We start from the raw sequence: 21402 nt of genomic DNA on the forward strand, positions 1-21402 counted from the left end.
AATCTTGACATAATGCGCTTGGGACGCTTGAAGGCGTTATCTCTTCATCCTTTTTTCTTGGCCACAAGATGGCATTACATACATGGGTTACCTGGATCTGTGGGGGGGGGGCAGAACTGTACAGTAAAACTAGTGACCATTGAGAGACGTGAGATGTGGATAAATGGCTTTCCTAAGGACTGTGAGGACTGCTGAGGTCTGTTGGGGTCTCACAGTGACACAAAGGTTTCACGCATTCCACGACCACGCAGCCTACTGAATATTTTATGACTGTGACACGAGCCCACGTCAACGTTATTTGATGTTCTAGGTTAAGTATTGTTCTGCTCTCGTCTTTTCTCCACTTTGAAAACTCGGGACGAATCCTTTCTAATTAAAAACTCGGTCAACATCTTTGGCATCATCACTGGTGACAACATGTCATGAAAAGATTTAAATTTGTCCAAGGTTCTTGGTGTAGAATATATTTTTTTATTGTATTTACCACGATGGACAAAAGTTGCAGTCTTAATTGTATTCATGGTTTTCTTAAACACGCTACGACTTCGAATTCAACGACGAAGGGCACAGACAAAAAAAGGCAGCGAGTACAGCAGGCATGATTTGGGGTTAAATAGAAGATGAAGTAAAGATGCAGGAAGGGTTCATTGTGCTGTACTCGGTTCATCTTGTTTCTCGACTGAGGTGGTCGTCGTAGTAAGAAGAGAAAGGCTCCTCCGCGGAGCGCGCCGAGATCTTGAAGTGACGACGGAGGAAGCCTCCATAACGCTTGTCCCACTTGATGTTGTTTAGTTTCGGTCTGATCCTCCTCATGAAGCCACCGTAGCGCTTCTGAAGCTCTTCGGGCTCCTCGGCCTCGCTCCTCTTGGACTTCGGACCAAACTTGCGTAAAAAGCCGCCGTAACGTTTAACGTGATCGTAGCCGCGGAGGATGTTCCCCTCCTGGGCGTCCTCCGCTTCTTGCGCCGACACGTCCGCTCCTCTCTCCCCCGTCTTCTTCTTCAACAAGTCCGCGACGTGCTTGTCCCGCCAAGGGGAGGACAGAAGCTCCCTGGTGGTTTGGTCCAGGCTCTTCACGAACCGCACGTCGGCTTCTTTGCTGTCCTCCCCCTCCTGCGCCTTCTCACCTTCGTGTCTCAAGTCTTCCAGCCCCGGAGCATGCTCACACAGCCCCGGCTCATCCTGACACAACACCCCGCACCACTGCAACACACCCACGGACAAGTATGACACTCCAAAAAACAACAACGACATACGGCTGTGGGAGGGGGGCAAAAACACTGAACCTTTTTGATATTTAAAAAAAAAAAAAATTCATTGCTAATTTTGCAGTCATCTCAATTTCCCCCCCCCCCCCAAAAGCAGTCTATCTGATGACAAAGTCATGCAAGCATAAAATCAACCTTATGCATAAATATTTATGAATGCATTGCATATATCAGAGAAAAGAGAAATTTAATACTAAAATAAGAACATCATTTCCAACAGAGTACCTTAAATGAAATTGTAACGAATAATAATAATATATGATGGCAAAAGATGGGATAGCCTTTATATTATGATGATTATTATTTTGTCCAATAGTGGGGAAAAGGTGCATGATACAGATGTAGCACATGATATACTGTACAAAATAGGGCTACTGTACATTGCATTGCTTTAAGAAAAATGCATGGCGCAAACGCACTTTGTCACTTGCAAAATGACACAATTGCAGTTTTCCCATTTGTATCGATTGGGAGGCTATTTGTCCCATAAGGGAAATTAAAACAAATGCACATATGTGAGGCAAGCTCGAGCACAAAAGCACAGTGCAAAAGGTGAAAACACACTAAAAAGCTCATTCAATGAGAACTTGCAGTATAGTCACCCATCTTCTTACCAGGCTACTGTAGGCGTTGTTGGGCTTAAGAATGTACTGCAAACATTTGTGACACTGTGAAGAACAATGTGTGTGCATGGAGGGGGGTAAGCTCAGCATCAGCACCAGGACATACCACTCCATCCTTCAGCAGATTCCTGACAACATACGTATGGACCAAAATTGCCAAGTTAGAGCTGAATGATAAATATGGTGTGATGATAGGACATTCTCATGATGACATAATTATAGGACTCTCTTTTTAAAAGAGCAAGTCTGTGATACAAATGCAGAAGTGTGTTTATAGTGTTGTAAAAATACCATAAAAACAATCACAAAAGTTTATGATGACCTGTACCTCAGGAGTTGATCAAATGTGCAGAGTCGCAGCCACCATCAAATGTCTGGATGCGTTCCTCCCTCTGACTCTGGTGCTTGTTTTCTCCTGTTTGCCTCCCTTTTTATTACAGCGATCACGACAGTGTCACTACATGCGCATCAACGCAGTTCCCCAATGCACCAATGAGAGAGAACTGTTGTGCGTGAATATGCTTGGGGACTTTCTGACAACACCCACGCACACAAAAGCGGACATAGGGGATAAGGGATGGGGCAACCACGCACTTAGTTTAGCATGATTAAAAATATCTATATCTATTGTACCCTACGTCTCTAGATATGAATAAAGTTTCTCTTTTGAGTGTACTTTGCAAGAACACAGCACTGAGTAGTCTTAAATGTTTCATTGGAAGTGTAGTGATTCACATTCAGTAGTTGGCATTTTGGCCTGTGATCGACTGACCATTGCCTTCCCATCCGTCCATTTTCTATACCGCTTATGGATTGCAGGGAGCTCGAGCATGGCTGACATCATGCGAATGGCAGACTACACACTGGACTGGTCACTGTCGGTTACAGGTCCCATTTAGAGACACACAATCACTCACACTCACATTCACACCCTCACCGAGTGGGAATGGAACCCACGCTGTCCGCACAGAAGTAAGGTGAGTGAACCACTGTACCATCAAAGACTCCAGTCCAGCTCCTGCCTTCATTCTGAGCATGACAAGTGGTGTAGAAAATGGCCACCTCTAAAAATCACCAATTTATTCTTTGGAACAGTTGAGATTTGAGATTTGTTTGCATTTGAGGCACATGGTGCGGGGCTGAAGTTGTTTTCTTAGGGAAGCAATTCCATTGTGAAATGAATGAGTTTATCGTAAATGAATGTTGGAGTCACTGACGGTGTAGTGGTAAACTGGCAGTGGGGGTTCACTGACAGTGAGTGGTTGTCTGCCTCTACGTGTGCCTTGTCATTGACTGGCGCCCAGTCTAGGGTTTAGTCTGGCTTTTCCCAAGGTCAGATGGGCTAGGTTACAGCTCCTTTCTTCTTGAGCTGCACATGAACCGCTGATTCTGGATCCAAAGGTACCTCCTGTCGATGTTGCGCCATGCGCCGCTGTGCAGCGGCTGCTTCGTCTCTCCAAGGTAGAGGCCATTGCACTCCTCACTACACTGCGCCACGTAAAAAAAAGTTTGAGTTTGCTTCTCTGGATTTTGTCCTTTGAATAAACCAGCTTTCGTCTGAAGGTGTTAGTTTGTTTAAAATGCATTGGGATGTTATGCTTGGAGAAAATCCTTCTGAGCTTCTCTGACAACACAGCCACAAAGGGGTGCACCATTTTGCCTGTTGTTTCAGTCTTCAGGCTTTGGTGGAGTGGCTCTTCTTTTCTTGGTAGATCTGACGTCCTTCCCTGCCCGCGCTTCGCAGTCCAAAAACGGCAACATGTCCTTTTCGAGGTCTTCCGAGTGCAACAGATGTTACTGTCCACAGAGTTCATGTGCTCAGTGTCGTCAATATACCTGAACCAGTGGCTGGCCGTAGTTCATCTAAAGGAGTCCAGTGGTTTTCTCTCCACTTCTTCCATGTATACTGTATATTCGCCACAATGGGGGAGACTGGTGAGCCATGGCACAGCAGTTTTTGTTTGTAGAAACATGTTTTATTGGAAGTATGTGGTGGAGTGAGGTTGGTTCTGTCCTGTAGGCTGGAGTCTTGCTGGAGTCATTTACTGACTACGTCAACGGCTGCAGTGGTGGAGATGCATGTGAACAGCCTTCTTGACTTTCTTGCAACAATGCCCTCTGCCTCAAATTGGCAAGGAAACAGTTTACAGGGGGTCACCAGTTCAAAAAGGTCCCAACAATGAAGGTTTTGAGGTTACAAACGGCACCTAATCTGCGTTATTAGGTAGAGTTGGCCTTAACACAACACCATACGAGTCATTTTCTCTGGTGCATACTGTAGGTATTTTAAGTCTCTCAGTCTCAACTACGCTTCATGGTACAGGGAGTCCTTTGTTAGTGACTTTTCTAATACATTTTTATTCTTTTACTGCCGTAGGGATGGAAATCCATCGTAAACTGAAGCCTTCCTGTAACAATGTATGTTTTGGAGCCCAGTAGCTAGTAATAAAAATACAATTATTTATTGTAGTTGTGATGTTTTGGAATGAATGACAAAGATTCATTATAAGATGGACGGTTTTAAAAATGTAGTTTTACTGTGGCACAGTGTTTTTCTTTCTCATATAAAAATGGCACTTGTTGTTAGTGTCCAGTCTAAGGCTGCAAATTCACCTCATTTCCAAGTATATTGTCCCACAATATAACCTGTGAGGGGGGACATCCCTGAATTATCAACTGCGTAAACACAAATATGAGAATAATGCTTGGAATTTCTGTCTTAATACACTAAAAGTAGAAATGAAATGTACTAATCACATGCAACAAATAAAACATTCTGATGCAAGACTAAATCCCCACACTTTGCTGATAGCTTGATGACGTATTTGTTGAGGATGCAACAGTGTACTGTGTGACAAGATTTAAAAAGTGAAGTGCTTCTATTTGTTTAACATAAGCATTTACCTGCGTAGTCCAAAGCAAAGGCCATTTTTCAAGACCAAAGGAAGGACTTGTAAGTAAAAAAGTCAGTAGGCCTACTACCGACTTATTGCAGGTGTAAACCGGGATATAATATGAATGTTTCAGTCCATAAAAACACAGACAGGCAATGTGGAAAAACAGCAACATGTTTAGTCATAATTTCCGCAAGATTCCGAGGATTAGTACACATTATTTTCACAAGATTGGAATTTAAAACATATTGTATCAGTTGCAGTGCCTTGCTGATATCAATATGCAGATTCTCACTGAGCAGCAGTGGTTGGATTGAATAAAAGATACATTTGAGGTCACTGTGTATAAAAGATGAATCCACTGCCTGTTATCAAGTGTGAAGAGATATGTGACATGAGGACAACAGCTCTGTCATCAGTGGAGGTAGATGGGATGAAATCATGCAAGATACAGCAACAAGATGTATTGAATCATGTAAAATCCCTCCCCAGTATATTTGCTCTTGTGAAAATAATGAAGGAATCGATACATTGTGTCAATGAAAGGATGCCCAAAAAGGTGAGTACAGAATGCTTCCTGTGGTCTTAATATAAAGAATCATACAAAGGCATTCATTTTCTCCTGTTATTCCAATCAGTCATTCTTGTGAAGAGAAAGAGTACTAACACACACACACACACACACTCAGAGAGAGACCCTGCCAGGGAGCAACTCCAAATTCAGACATATTTGGATTCAACCACCAAAGGTCCATTCAAATGGAGGCTTCAGCAAGGTGCAAGACATTTTTAAATTTGCATCTTTACACTTGAACCAACACATTTTCCCAGTTCAGATCTGCTTGCAGTTCCCAGAAAAGACACACTTTCACATTCATGCCATTGTGCTGTAAAAATGTATTGAGGTGGGACTAAATCTGTCCACCTCCTCAAGAAAATAATATTCTTCTGGATTTGCGAGGTTGGCCTCTGGGCATGCTGGGGCAGTTCCCACCTCCTCCTTTTGGGTATGGTTGAGTCCGTGTTGCCCTCCTGGGGGATGCCGATCCTGGGGCTGCTCTCCGTCCCAGGGTGGTGCCCGTTGGGCTCACTCCGGGGGTCTCGTAACGGTCTCCGGGTGGGGGCTTGGGGGCCGTGCTGCTGGGTCCTGGGCCTGTGCCCTCCTATTCCTTCTCCCCGGGGTGCGCCGCCGTGATAAACAGAGAGAGTATTTCAAACGGCGGCACGGTGGAAAAACTGGTTAGAGTGTCTGCCTCACAGTTCTGAGGACCGGGGTTCAATCCCCGGCCCCGCCTGTGTGGAGTTTGCATGTTCTCACCGTGCCTGCGTGGGTTTTCTCCGGGCACTCCGGTTTCCTCCCACATCCCAAAAACATGCATGGTAGGTTAACTGAAGTCTCTAAATTGCCCGTAGGTTTGAATGTGAGTGCGAATGGTTGTTCGTTTATATGTGCCCTGCGATTGGCTGGCAACCAGTTCAGGGTGTACCCTGCCCGATGATAGCTGGGATTGGCTCTAGCACGCCCACGACCCTAGTGTGGAGAAGCGGCTCAGAAAATGGATGGATGGATGGATGGAGTATTTCAAACTCCCCTGTTGCCATCATGCTGTATAATAGCTCTATTACCTGTACTAAGGCAACAGGCTATATATGAAGTAACATTTTAACATCCTTAAATATCATGCGTGTGTAAAAATATACTAACCGCTGTTATTATGTATGATACATTATTCAGTCAAAATTACAGCGAATTCAGAGAAGTCACTGGAACAGATTGGCATGCGATGGTGTCGCTAACTTAGTGACTTTGTTCCTATATCTAGCGACTATTCTGACCTCTATAGCTCATCCTTTTTTCAAGGATGAGCAGCAAATCTGACTTTTTGATGTGTTATGGGAGACCTCTGAAGCCTCCCTGTCACAAGTTGAATTGGACTGGACCCAAGAGCAGGCGGAGGCTAGGAAGTGCTGGAAAGAGAGGGGAAAGCGAGAGGGCGCAAAGAGCCACTCACGCTCCAACAACAGTACTGCAGGGCACAGCTCATGACACTCCCCCAAGTACAGGAGATGTTCACCCCTCCACATCTAGACTCACACCATGTCCCACCCTCTTGACAAGTGTGACATCACATTCATCAAAATTCAAAGCTCCTTGCTCACAGGCCCATTTTCCGAAATACACAGCGAACAAAAGAAATCTCCCAGGTTGTTTAATTCACACGTAATACATGGGCAGGCAGTTCAGTGACCTAACTATTTAGATGTTGTCATAGTGGCTGGTTGATGTCATACTAGAGTGGCTCCATTACCAGTACATACTGTACTTGGCCAATAAAGCTGATTCTGATATTACAATGAAATCACACTAAAGATATACCGTATTTTCACGACCATAAGGCGCACTTAAAGGTCTTAAATTTGATCCAAAATGGACGGGGTACCTTATAATGCGGCGCGCCTTATGTGTGCGCCGTGTTCCAAAATCTGTAAATGTTGTTGTGTGACTTTAATGAGCGCTCCGCTTGACTGACTGGGAGCATTTCCTGCCGACACGCTGCTTATATAGAGGAAGGTGGACGAGACTGAGTACAGCATGCGGACGTAAACGGGGAAGGGTGCGCATGAAGGAGGAGGCTAAAGAGACGCCCCCAGTAGGCGTATAGTTCCGTTATGTGCATCGGTTTGGCTAAGGACCCCCAAAAATGGCACCTATGAAGAGACACGCTTACAAAGCACAGTTTAAACTGCAAGCTATTAGTTACACAGAGGAACATGGGAATCGAGCAGCCGCAGCCGGGAGAGAAAGAAGCAGGAAAATGAGCTTCGCCAAGTCAAGAAGACGAAGCTGAGTTTCCGCGGACAAAAAAGAAAGACAAAATGCGGAAACAAGGCGAGGTGGCCCGAGTTGGAAGACAAATTTGAGCAATGGATTAATGAGCAAAGAACAGCCGGGAGAAGCGTCTCTACAGTCACCATTCGACTGAGTGCAATAACTCGGAGCTTGCCATCATTCCGGGAGGCTTGACGGAGGAACTGCAACCGCTGGACATCGGTGGAAAAACAGGGCGTTCAAAGTGAAGTTGCGAGCGGCGTGGGAGCCATGGGTTCCTGTCATCACTAGGAAGAGTTAAAGGAGTAAATTGACCAATTTTAGTAAGAATTGTTGCCCAAGAGGTTTAAAACCATTTCTGAATACAGTAAATCTGAGTGACATCAATACAGTGAGTTAACAAAAAGATTAAAGCAACCAGTGTTTTGTTGGTGATCCTGGATTCAAATAATGAAAAAGTTATACGCATTTCAGTGATGACAGAGCCTGAATATTATTTATCTTGTGTTATTCCCTGAGATCTGTATTGTTTTCAACCACTTTTTTTTTGCTACAAGTTTCCTTGGCAACATTAGCCCATTACTCCTCAATGTGGGATTTCACGCTGTTGTTCAGTTTCATTTTGCGTGAGCCTTAATCTGGACCTTTGACTGTGTGTGTGGTCGAGGGTGTGATAATGGGGGGGGGGGGGGGGGGGGGGGGGCGGACGGTTGGCGCAGAGATGCAGAAAGCTCCTTCCCTCTTGCACAGCATATTATATGTACTGCTCCCTTTTATCATCCATTGATGCACACCAAGCCATTAACCTGTATAGTGATGACTGAGATAACTGGTATATTGGCATAACTGAATTAGCTTTGAGAATGTCCCCACGTTTTAGACCATATTCCAACGACTATCCTGTAAACAAAAACAAAAAACGTTGTTTTTGGCAGATGGCGGTCTGCCTCACAGTTTGGGGTTCGAATCTGGGCTCCCGCCTTCCTGTGAGGACTTTTCATGTTCTCCATGTGCTTGCAGACATTTTTCTCTTTGTATTTTGGCTTCCTCTAACATTTCAAAAACCATACATGTAAGGTTTGTTGAAGACTCTGAATTGTCGGTAGATGTGAATGTGAGAGTGAAGGGTTTGTCTCTCTAGCTGTATATGGCCTGCAATTGGCTGGCGACCAGTCCAGGGTTTACACCACCTCTCGGCCAAAGTCAGCTGGGAACAGCTCCAGCCCACCCGTGTCTCTAAAGAGGATAAGCGGTATTGAAAATGGACGGATCTTTGGATTTTTCTAATATTATTAAATACAGTATATAATCAAAATAATGCAGCCCTATGGGGGCCACAAGCCAGTTCAAACTGTAGGCCGGTCAGGAAGTCGGTGTAGGCTGGATAAATGCAGGGGTCAGGAAGAGCATCCGGTTTAAAACTTTGTCAAACAAATATGAGCGTTCATCCAAAGAATTCTGTACCGGATTGGTCGTGGCACAGGTTAACGTCTGCCACTGGCGCTGTTAACCTACAGGGCGCCGGTGGAAATTCGGCTTCTTTGGGTCGAAGATGAAGGAGTGGTGGAAAGCAGGTTCTTAGGCAGAAAGAGAAGAGGGAAGTACAGAGCCTAGAATTGAATGTTGGGACTTTGAATGTTGAGACTGTGACAGGAAAATATAGGGAGTTGGTTGACATGATGATTAGGAGAAAGGTTAATATATTTTGTGTCCAGGAGAGCAGGTGGAAAGGCAGAAGGCTATAAGTTTAGAGACAGGGTTTAAATTATTTTACCATGGTGTAGATGGGAAGAGAAATGGAATAGGGGTTATTTTAAAAGAAGAGTTGGCTAAGATTGTCTTGGAGGTGAAAAGAGTATTAGATCGAGTGATGAGGCTGAAACTTGAAATTGAGGGTCTTATGTATAATGTGATTAGCGGCTATGCCCCACAGGTAGGATGTGATCAAGAGGTGAAAGAGAAATTCCGGAAGGAGCTATACGAAGTAGTTCTGAGCATCCCAGACAGAGAGAGTGACGTGATTGGTGCAGATCGTAATGGACATGTTGGTGAAGGAAACCGGGGTGATGAAGACGTGATGGGTAAGTACGGCATCCAGGAAAGGAACTTGGAGGGACAGATGGACTTTGCAAAAAGGATGCAAATGGCTGTAGTGAACACTTTTTTCCAGAAGAGTCAGGAACACAGGGTGACCTACAAGAGCGGAGGTGGAAGCATGCAGGTGGATTACATTTTGTGGAGACCATGTAATCTGAAGGAGGTTACCGACTATATGGTAGTGGTAGGGGAGAGTGTGGCTAGACAGCATAGGATGGTGGTGTGTAAGATGACTCTGGTGGTGGGGAGGAAGATTAAAAAGACAAAGGCAGAGCAGAGAACCATGTGGTGGAAGCTGAGAAAGGAAGAGTGTTGTGCGGCTTTTTGGGAAGAAGTGAGACAGGCTCTCAGTGGACAGGAGGAGCGTCCAGAAAACTGGACCACTGCAGCCAAGGTGATCAGAGAGACAGGCAGGAGAGTACTTGGTGTATCTACTGGCAGGAAAGAAGAAAAGAAGACTTGGTGGTGAAACCTCAAAGGAAAGAGGTTAGCTTAGAAGAAATGGGACACTGAGAGGACTGGGGTGAGGAGAAAGGAATACATTGAGATGCGATGTAGGGCAAAGATAAAGGTGGCAAAGGCCAAACAAGAGGCATAGTATGACATGTATGTCAGGTTGGACAATAAAGAAGGACAAAAAGATCTATACATGTTGGCCAGACAGAGGGACAGAGATGAGAAGGATGCTCAGCAGGTTCGGTGATTAAGGATAGAGATGGAAATGTGTTGACTGGCGCCAGCAGTGTGGTGGACAGATGGAAAGAATACTTTGAGGAGTTGATGAATGAGGAAATTGAGAGAGAAGGGAGAGTAGAAGAGGCAAGTGTGGTGGACCAGGAAGTGGCAATGATTAGTAAGGGGGAAATTAGAAAGGCATTAAAGAGGATGAAAAATGGAAAGGCAGTTGGTCCTGATGACATTCCTGTGGAGGTATGGAAGCATCTAGGAGAGGTGGCTGTGGAGTTTTTGACCAGCTTGTTTAACAGAATTCTAGTGGGTGAGAAGATGCCTGAGGAATGGAGGAAAAGTGTGCTGTTGCCCATTTTTAAGAACAAGGGTGAAGCGGAGAGCTGTGGGAACTATAGGGGAATAAACTTGATGAGCCACATGATGAAGTTATAGGAAAGTGCAGGTGGAGGCAGGCTTCAGCAAAGAGACGTGGAATGTGGGATGAGTTTTCAGAGACTGACGGAAGCTTCAATTGGACGGAAGTGGAATAGATGATCTTGGTAATGGGGAAGGGGCCAATGAAACGCGGAGTGAGTTTCCAGGACTCCGTCTGAAGCGGGATGTCGTAAGAAGAAAGCCAGACAGATTGGTCCACCTTGTATTCGGGCGTCGAGGAGCGATGACGGTCCGCGAGCTGTTTATTACGTGCGGCGGACCGGGTCAATGCCGCTCAGACGTCTTTCCACGCTTCCTGGATTCTCCGGAGATGATCCTTGACGGCGGGGACTGCCACTGCCTGCTCCTGTTCTTTGGATAATGGGGGTTGGTAACCATAGCAAGCCATGAATGGGGACATACCGGTAGCGGAACTGGGGCCTCATGTACAAAGACTTGCGTGGATTTCCTCCTAAAACATGGTGTACGCTCAAAGCCAGAAAACGTCGTATGCACAAAAATATTCAGATGTATGATACTGTGGGTACTCATGAATCCAAGCACATTTCCTTCGTACATTCCAATCAACGTGGAAATGAGCGCACATGTTGGAGTAGCTGACTCCTCCCTGGCCACGCCCACATTTGAATATGCAAATCATATTTAAATGGGCCCTGCACCTGACATGCCGATCTCTGCATGATCAGAAAAAAAGGAAAATGAGCAAGGTAATGAAGAAAAAAATCTTTTTCTGAATGTGAAGTTGCTCAATGAAGTGGAGCCACGCAAGAAAATCCTATTTGGCACGCTGTCCTCCAGCATTAACAACACGCAAAAGAGGAGCGAATGGGACAGCGCGTGTGCGGCTGTCAATGCTGTGGAGATAGAATAGCACGTACACGCTGAACTAAAAATGAAGTGGTCAGACATTAAGGTGGCTGTGAAGCGGCCAAAAAAAGGCGGAAGAACCAGCGAGGGGGGCCTCACCTGTTCGAGGAGAGAATCGCTGCGATCGTGGGTGACGCTGCTCTCTCAGAGGTGATGGGAGGACATGTGGCTGACTATGATCACGCCACAAGGGTAATACGAGGTATTTTTTAGAACTCATAACAAATGTGTTCATACAGTAACCTACACTCAGCCCTGTGAGATATAGGTTCATGCGTAAATGTTGTATGGGTGGTATTTGTAATAAATCTTTTGAATTCAAATAGAAGCACATCAGCATATCAAAGAGGATATCAAAAACTTTTACTCCTTTTTGATTATTCAATTTATTATTTTAATACACAGGAGAGAACACGCAGACTGACAAAAAAATCATGGGTTTTTTTAGGAGAAGAGGGGTAAATTATGTCAATTTAAACACATTTTAATCATGTGCAACCACTGCACATGTTCAAATGAAGTAAATTCAAAGGACTCTTTTTTTCAGTGCATGTGCTGGAGTCACGAACGATTGTGAGGGCAATAGGTGCCATAAATGACGGCCTTGATCAATTAATAGGTGTCCGAAAAAATATCAGTGGTTCATTAAATACACTGGTTAACAAATGAATTCTGAGTCCTTGGCTCAATTGCATTGTTGAAATCAAATGTTGCCGGCCTGAATTGTTCATCAGTGCTAATTATTCATGTATCTCTGGTGTGCAGATTTATGAGAACAGTTTCCCAGCATCACCTCTAAGTGTCGCCAAAGCACCAAAAGCTGCAGAAACGTGCGTACGCCAGCCATGTAGTTGGCATGAGGGACCATACATTTCCACGGTCATGTCACTTTTGATACATCTGAACTTTACCCTGAAAAAGGTACGCACCTTTTGTACATGAGGCCCCTGGTGAGGGAGTTGTGGGCGTTATCAATCCATGGGAGGAATGAGCTCCAGGAGGAGGGGTTGCGTGCGGCAACACAACGGAGGGCAGATTCAAGGGATTGGTTTGCCCGCTCCTTCTGTCCGTTGGTCTGCGGATGATATCCTGACGACAAGCTGGCTGCTGCGCCCACCGCTTTACAGAATTCGTTCCATACCAGGGATGACAACAGAGGACCTCTGTCAGAGACAATATCGATGGGAATACCGTGGAGTCTAAAGACATGCTGGACAAGGAGGTTAGCAATATCGAAGGCGGATGGTAGTTTGGGGAGTGGTATGTAATGGACGAATTTGGAAAAGCGATTGACAATAGTGAGAATGATAGAGTTACCTTCAGAAGGAGGTACACCGGTAAGAAAGTCCAGAGCGATATGGGACAAAGGGCAGCTAAGGATAGGCAATGGACGCAGCAGCCCAGCTGGGGGCAGGTGTGGAGACTTCCCTCGGGCACAGACGGAGGCCCGGTCTTGAGATCCGGGTGAGTCTTTTGGTCCTCCTGAACCCCCTGTTAGATCTGCCAAGTGGCTGCTCCAATGAAGCACGAGGAAGGAAAGATTGGTTCCGGTTCGTCAGGGCTGGAGGGGGCGAGTAAAGTCGAGACAGGGCATCTGGTTTGCTGTTTTTGAAGCCAGGACGGAAGGAGAGACTGATATTAAGTTAGTCTTTCCTTAGAGAGACTGACTTAATAGAGATACTTAATAGGGGTAGAGAAATGGCCAGGTCTTTGCTGAACACCGGAGAGAGTACATGGTATTCTTCAGGCACTCGGGAGAGGTCAACGGGTGTGGAAGAGGGTGGTTTATTAGAGGGCGGTATACTTGAGAGCAGGCAGCGTGAGTGGCAGTGAGGGCTCCATCCCGTGATGGCTAAGTGTGTCCAGTCGATGGTGGGGTTGTGTTTTTTGAGCCAGGGAATTCCAAGGACTAATGGGGTATCAGGAGAAGGGATAACAAAAAGTGAGATGTTCTCATGGTGATTACCTGAAATGAGCAAGGTGAATGGCACTGTTTGGTGAGTAACTTGGGAGATGATTCGACCATTCAGGGCTGTGACTTTCTTCGGGGATGGAAGTGGTTGGAGAGGGATTTGGAGCTGGTGAATTGTTGCTTCATGAATGAAGTTGTCATCTGCACCGGAATCTATAAGGGCAGTAATGGGGGTGTTCTGAGCAGAAACTGTAATGCAAGCGGTAATGGTCATGCGAGAGGGAGAGCTTGAGGGAATGGAGGTTTGGCTCACCACGACAGTGAGCCTGGTCTTTTGATCAGAGGGGGCATGAGGAAATAAAGTGATCGGATTGACCGCAGTAGATACACAGCCACTGGATGACTCGACGCTGACGCTCCTGTGGGTCTAGACGTGTTTTACCAATTGCATGAGCTCTGTGGTAGCTACGAGGAGTGACGGAAGTGCGGGAGACGGGTGAGAAGCCGACGGCGTGGTGCTCTGAGTGGGAGGATTCTTACATACGCGGACCCTCCTCTCTCGTAGTCTCTAGTCGGCCGAATGAAAAGGGCGATGAGATCCTCGAGAGAGGAGGGCTCGTCCCGGACCTCTAGCTCATCCTTGAGTTGGTCGGAAAGGGCATTTAAAAAAAAATCCCCCACCCGTATTCACCTGCCAATATCCGGAACTCAATGGAATATTCCGCTGCTGATTTAGCGCCCTGCGTGAGCGTGAGGAGGCGACGGCTGGCGTCTTTGCCCTCAACTGGGTGATCAAATACTTTGCGGAGTTCGGCGGAAAAAGAATCGCATGAATGAAGTACCGGAGAGGAGTTTTGCCATAATGAAGTGGACCATTTTGCTGCTTTGCCGCAGAGGAGGTTAGTGACATATGCTACTTTTGTCATGGGTGTGTGTTCCAGTTGTTGTTTTCCCCCTGTCTCGTACACACCTGCTCCTGATAGCATCTTCACCACCTGTGCCTCATTCACCCTAATTACCCCTTGCATTTAACCTCGTGTCTCATTCTTTCTCGTCGCCAGTTCGTTGTACATTGTCGTCGCGTTCCAGCATTGCTTGTTTCCACGTCACAGACTCACAGTAGGACTAGACCCTGTTCCGATTATCGACCTCGCCTTTTTGCCTCACGTTTTTGGCTACTGTTGCCTTTTTTTGGATTGCCTGCCTGTGTACCGACCTCTGCCCGTATATTAAACCTCTCTTTTTTTAAATTGTCCATTTGTTTTGGAGTCGTGCATTTTTGGGTCCTATCCTCTGTTCCGTTCATGACAACTTTGGACCGTTCGGTGGGAAACTGTACGGTTGGAGATTGAATATGAGTGAGCAATTGAGAATAAACTGTCTAGATGCACCTAGGTCCCCGGGGTAGGGCTCGGGCGGAGGGACATGAGGTTCTTTGTACGGGAAGTGGGTTGTCTCGGAGGGTGCGGGCTCGGGAGGAGTATTTACAGGGGGTTGAATGGATTGCATCTGTTGGGAAAGGAGGGAGACATGTTGCGAAAGGGAGTGGAGCGTTTCGGTGATTTCTTGCAGTTTTTTTTCCTGTCGTCCAATGTGGGCGCCTTGGAGAGTTAGTGCGTTCTTCAGAGCCTCCGGAATTGCTGGGTCCATAGTGGCCTACGTATTCTGTCACGTATGGGTAGTAGCTGGACCCAAGAGCAGACGGAGGCTGGACCCAAGAGCAGACGGAGGCAGATGTAAAATGATGAATAGTTTATTGAGGAAATGTTATGGAGGTGGTCCTGGATGTGTTGGCAGGCAGCGGCGTGGACAGGTGGCAGGCAGTGGATGGAACAGGCGGCCGGCTTGGTGGCAGGAATGACGTGGGTCAGGAACTCAGGTGAGCACTGGGAACGAGGAGACCCAAGAGTTAACAAGGGAAGAGAGGAACAGTATAGCTTACTTGACATAAGGTGGGCCGTGGTACCGCTAGGAGAGGCTGCAATACTGAGACGAGGATTTCCGGGAACAGGCAGGCTTATATACACTAGTGGTGATGAGGCTGATTGAAGACAGGTGCTGAAAACACAGAGGGGAGGGGGGAGAGAGAGGACACAAAATGGCCTCCCGGCTCCAATAATGGAACTGCAGGGCATTATATGACATGGAAAGAGTACCACAGATACATTATTTGGCTTGAGGGTGTTAATGTAAAAGTACAGAGAAGTTCAGAAGGAGCTACATTGTGTCTATGTTGATCTTGAGAAAGCCTATGACAGAGTACCCAGAGAGGAATTGTGGTACTGCATGTGGTAGTCTGGCGTGGCAGAGAAGTATGTTAGAATAATACAGGACATGTGCGAGGGCATCAGAACAGCGGTGAGGTGTGCTGTAGGTGTGACAGACAAATTTAAGGTGGAGGTGGGACTGCATCAGGGATCAGCCCTGAGCCCCTTCCTGTTTGCAGTGGTGATGAATAGGTTGACAGATGACGTTAGACTGGAATCCCCGTGGACCATGATGTTTGCAGATGACATTGTGATCTGCAGTGAAAGTAGGGAACAGATGGGGGAACAGTTAGAAAGGTGGAGGCATGCACTGGAAAGCAGAGGAATGAAGATTAGCCGAAGTAAAACAGAATATACGTGCATGAATGAGAGGGGTGGAGGGGGAAGAGTGAGGCTACAGAGAGAAGAGATCGTGAGGGTGGAGGACTTCAAATACTTGAGGTCAACAGTCCAGAGGAATGTTGAGTGTGGTCAGGAAGTGAAGAAACGGGTCCAAGCAGGTTGGAACGGGCGTAGGAAGGTGTCAGGTGTGTTGGATCTTAAGGAACACAAACACATTCCATGCTCAGAATGTAACATTATACATACATATATATGGCTAAAATTTAGTAAATAGCTTATTCACATATCACGAATTAACATCAGTCTTCTAAACTGTGTTCCCTGCCATAAAAAGAACTGCCTTTAAATAATCCATTTGGCAGCCTTAGTGTCAGTGATGCAAATGAAGACATAAAACACAATAAATTAAGTTTGATTTGTAAATAGATTGACCATGACACTGCAGTTTTTCCTGTCAATAACTGTCAGTAAGAGTGAAAACTAAGGTAGCCTGGCTGGACTATTGAACATGATGCTTTTTTTTGTTCCTTTATCTCATGAGTGCAAGTTCCTAATTAGGTAACTAATGTGTTTTGCAGTTTGCATTTGGTGTGTGTGTTAATAAGTTAATGTCCCAATTATCCTTAAACCACAGAAATAATCACTCATTGTGGCTCACGTAGGTCTTTGATGGTTCACAGTGATGTTAAGTTAATACAATAGGGGCAATGTCTCAGTCATTCCCACAGCAACCTTGGCAAGCGGCTATATTTCGGTCATAAAATAACCTAATTAGAATAATTACACCACATAATGTATGAAGATGCAAATTGTAAGATGAACAGTTTAAACATTTTCTTTTGCACGTAGCTTTCACTCACAGTCTTAATCAGCATCCACTCATACATTTAGGAATCCAAAGAACATGCTCGAGTTACACACTTATTGTGGCTGCACAAAGGCGCTTTTGTGTTTGCGTGACTTTATTTTTCCATTATTAAAGAGACGGTCGGCCGTCTGCACGTCATACTCCTTCCGCAGAGATGAAGAAAATCTTTGACCACGCGGTCCGCGGGAGGGAGGCCGCTAAACGGCTGATGTCGCTCCGACAGGGCTCTCGCAGTGGAGCTGAATTTTCGATCTTTTTTCGGACTCTGGCTGCCGAGAGCAATTTCAATGATGAGGCGCTACAAGAGGTTTTTCGGGGGGCTCTAAATGAGTCGCTTAAAGACGAGCTGGCTTCCAGGGATGAGCCAAGATCCCTAGAAGAGCTGATTGATCTTTCCATCAGACTGGATTGTCGTCTCCGTGAGCTACGGAGGGAACGCAACTCGAGGTCACACACTCCGCCTACCTCACTTCCTTCTCCACAGCACTCCACTCCTAAATCCTCCTTTGAGCCGCAGACTTCGTCAGCAGCCCCGCTTCCCGAGATCGGTAAATCATCTGATCTATGTTCCCTTGATTTACCATGACCTTGCTCCAGTATTCAGCAAACACCATGCCACCTCTCGACCCCTGCACAGACCTTACGATTGCGCTATTGAGCTACATCCCAGTGCACCGCTTCCTAGCAGCCGTCTTTTTAACATCTCTCGTCCGGAGCGAGAGGCCACGTAGACCTATATCAGCGAATCATTGGCCGCAGGTATTATCCGGCCCTCCTTGCCACTTGTGGGGGCAGGCTTCTTTTTGTGGACAAAAAAGACTAGACCCTCCGTCCATGTGTGGACTATCGTGGCCTTAACAACATCACCATTAAGAACAAGTACACTTTGCCCCTGATTGACTCTGCCTTTCCCCCCCCTTCACGGGGCAACAATTTTCTCCAAATTGGATCTGCGCCAAGCCTACCACCTTGTCCGTATTCAGGAGGAAGATGAGTGGAAGACAGCATTTAACACCCATAGAGGGCACTACGAGTACCTCATCATGCCTTTCGGCTTACCCAATGCCCCTGCTGTCTTCCAGGTGCTAGTCAATGACGTCCTGCGTCACATGATTGGAAAATGTGTTTTTGTGTACCTGGAAGACATCCTGATTTTCTCCCGTTCCAGCGCAGATCACGAATGACATGTTCGACAAGTACTTCAGAGACTCCTTGAGAACAAGCTCTTCGTCAAAGGAGAAAAACGTGAGTTCCATGTTCCACAGACCACCTTTCTGGATTACATCATTGCTGAGGGGCATCTTCAAATGGACCCAGCGAAGGTAGCCGCAGTCACCAAGTGGCCAATGCCATCCACGCGAAAGGAGCTGCAACGGTTCCTTGGCTTCCCCAACTTCTTCATTCGGTTCATTCGGAACTCCAGTCAGGTTGCCGCACCCCTCACTGGCCTCACATCAACCCTAACATCCTTCCATTGGTCTGAGAAGGCTGACCTGTCCTTCTGTGAGCTGAAGAAACTTCTTTCCTCGGCTCCTGTCCTCGTTCATCTGGAGCCACAAAAGCAATTCATAGTTGAGGTCGACACATCGGAGGTGGGGGTTGGCGCGGTGCTGTCTCAGTGATCACAGAATGATGGTAAGGTACACCCTTGTGGCTTATTTTCTCGCATGTTGTCTCAGGCGGAGAAAAATTATGGGGTTGGAGACCGGGAGCTCCTGGCAGTGAAGATGGTGTTGGAGGAATGGAAGCATTTCCTGGAAGGCGGCGAACAAGCATTCATCGTGTGGACCGACCAATAGAATCTAGAGTACATCTGCTCTGCCAAGAGGCTGAGCTCCCGTCAAGCCAGGTGGGCGTTGTTTTTTGACCGGTTCACATTTACTTTGTCCTACCGCCCAGGGAACACCAAGCCTGATGCCCTGTCCCGCCAGTTCACCTCATAGAGTACCAAGGATGATCATGATCCCATCTTGTCTCCCCGTAGCTTTCTGGGCTCAATCACATTAAAAATAAAAACCCTGGTGAAGGAGGCCCAGGAAGAGCAAGCCAATCCTGGTGGGGGTCCCTGGAACTCCTTGTTTCTCCCGGATTCGGTCCGCCCCCAGGTGCTACAGTGGGCCCATTCATCACGACTTACCTGTCACCCTGGGATCCGCAGAATGTTGGCCTTCCTCTGTCAACACTTCTGGTGGAAGGGGAAGATGACACCCAGTCCTTTATCTCTGCATGCACGGTATGTGCTCAAAATAAGACATCTTCTAAACCAAGCTCTGGTCTACTTCGTCCATTTCCCGTTCCCAGATGCCATTGGTCGCACATCGCCCTGGACTTTGTTTCTGGGCTTCTCCCATCCAATCGAAACACATTCATTCTCACTGTGGTGGATAGGTTTTCCAAAGCAGCACACTTCGCAAGCTTCCATCTGCCAGAGAGACTCCCGACCTGTTGGTCCAGCACGTTTTCCGCCTGCATGGCATCCCTTCTGACATAGTCTCTGACAAGAGCCCCTAATTCACCTCGCAGGTTTGGACAACGTTTTGCACAGCGCTTGGTATAGGTGTGAGTCTATCCTCTGGTTATCATCCTCAGACCAATGGGCAATGTGAGCGCACCAACCAACAGCTGGAGACGGCGCTCTGTTGCATGTCCCAGTCCCATCCCGCTTCATGGAGCACCCATCTTGCCTGGGTTGAGTATGCCCATAATTCACTGCCTAGTACCTCCTTGCCCATGTCCCCTTTTCAATGCTCCTTAGGCTACCAACCACCACTGTTTCAGCACCCTGAGTCCAGTCCTTGTGTGTGTCTGTGTGTGTGTGTGTGTGTGTGTGTGTGGGTGCGTCATGAGTGCTTTGCAGGGTTGACGTGTTGGAGTCAAGCAGCTGCATCTTATCATCCTAATTACACCTGACTACTCTTAAGACACTGTGGGACTCCAACTCATCACCAGACTATCAACGCTCTATGTTGAGTTTGTAGCCTAGCCGCCTTGTCCATCTTTTGCTTCCCGAAGAGCTCGTAATTTTATCTCTAACCCATTCTTGCTGTTTGTCCCCAGTCTGCAGTCTTCCCTTGGTCCCCGCAAACCAGTGCTCACCTCTTGTGGTCCACCGACAACCCAGACTCATACCCTGCCAGACTGGTCCTCCTTGGAACCCTGCTAATTCCGGATCTAGTTCTCGGAGCCCATTTTGTTTGCTTCCAATTTACAATAAACATTTGGTCACGAACTACCCTCCCTCTCCTCTCTGCATCTGGGTCCAACTCGCAACCTGAATCCTGACAGGAGTACCCAAACAAAATCGAACCAAGCACAGAGACAACATACAAACTGATTGACATTTGTCTTGTAAAATTTCGAGTCAATATCAATAGAGAGGTTTCAGTTCACGTCAGACTGTGCCTTCTCTCTCTAGGATCTACTGTAAAACAGATCCATTTTGCCTTGAACATAATAGGAGTGACAGTAGCTTCGTGTGAATCACTGAACAAATATTTTGTTGTATAACCATTGTTTCTGAGAACTGCTTGACCAACTTCTGGCACCCGAGAACTACTATTTTAGCCCAGGACTATGTGTTTGAACAGCCCAAAATTCCATGTTTTTACTATAAAGTAATAACTAACTGAACACATACACGTGGTAAAGCTATCTGACTCTCTTTTACACAAAAGGTAATGCGTCATTTGTGTAGTACCAGATCTCTTCAGCACGCACCCTTCCTAAGTTGTTTGCATTTACATTCCCCAGTAACCTGGAGACATCTGCATTTCACATTCAACATTAGACCACTACTCCCACATACTGTAATAAACACGCACAAACTCGCGCACACACATGCGCACATACATCTGAGCCTTATGTTATCTTATTCACCATACTCATCCGTCTCAATTAAATAAAGACACCTCACACATGTATGAGTAAGGTCTGTTATTAGACAAAAGTAATGGATGGACCCAAGAGGCCTTAACTCTCAATCTGGTGTTTATGTAACCATAGCACTAGAAAAGAAAAGCTTCCACCAGCAACATAAATGATCATTTTAAGGGACAAAGCGAATCTTAAACGAGTGGAACCTCATAATGTTTTTATAACAGAGAGTGTAAGTTTGTTATTGACATCATCATCCACATCACTCTGTGGTACACGGCTAATTACAAAACAGAGGTTTTGTAATTAGTTTTTTTGCATGAGCTTGACACAAAATTAAAATTGATTAATACATTTGACAATAACTCCTGAAACAAAAATTTAACAGAGGAAGATGAGATAAAGTGTTCCTCCATGTCTGTTGCATGCGCCAAAT

General features: G+C 46.2%; 1 protein-coding gene and 1 long non-coding RNA gene across 2 annotated transcripts; one reads left to right on the plus strand and one right to left on the minus strand.

Moving 5' to 3' along the window:
• Positions 1 to 172: 172 nt before the first annotated feature.
• On the minus strand, positions 173 to 2288 carry pdyn (prodynorphin). The gene is made up of 3 exons (XM_061700729.1): positions 2220 to 2288; positions 1883 to 2019; positions 173 to 1203 (listed from the first exon to the last, which is right to left on the minus strand). Exons 2-3 carry the CDS (start codon positions 2003 to 2005, stop codon positions 664 to 666), a joined length of 663 nt encoding a protein of 220 aa, XP_061556713.1. The 5' UTR covers positions 2006 to 2019; positions 2220 to 2288; the 3' UTR covers positions 173 to 663.
• An 11914-nt stretch (positions 2289 to 14202) lies between these two features.
• Positions 14203 to 20637, plus strand: LOC133415024 (uncharacterized). Its single transcript, XR_009770090.1, has 3 exons — positions 14203 to 14515; positions 19951 to 20058; positions 20151 to 20637. It is a non-coding gene; the product is annotated as an uncharacterized LOC133415024 (long non-coding RNA).
• Positions 20638 to 21402: the final 765 nt, after the last annotated feature.

The sequence above is a fragment of the Phycodurus eques genome, chromosome 1 (assembly GCF_024500275.1).
Source record: "Phycodurus eques isolate BA_2022a chromosome 1, UOR_Pequ_1.1, whole genome shotgun sequence".
Classification (NCBI taxonomy): domain Eukaryota; kingdom Metazoa; phylum Chordata; class Actinopteri; order Syngnathiformes; family Syngnathidae; genus Phycodurus; species Phycodurus eques.

Coding starts and splice junctions, on each gene's coding strand:
- pdyn (XM_061700729.1), bottom strand. CDS start 2,005: ATGGAGTGGTATGTCCTGGTGCTGATGCTGAGCTTACCCCCCTCCATG. Junction 1,204..1,882: donor ACAACGCCTACAGTAGCCTG/GTAAGAAGATGG, acceptor GGTGTGTTGCAG/TGGTGCGGGGTGTTGTGTCA.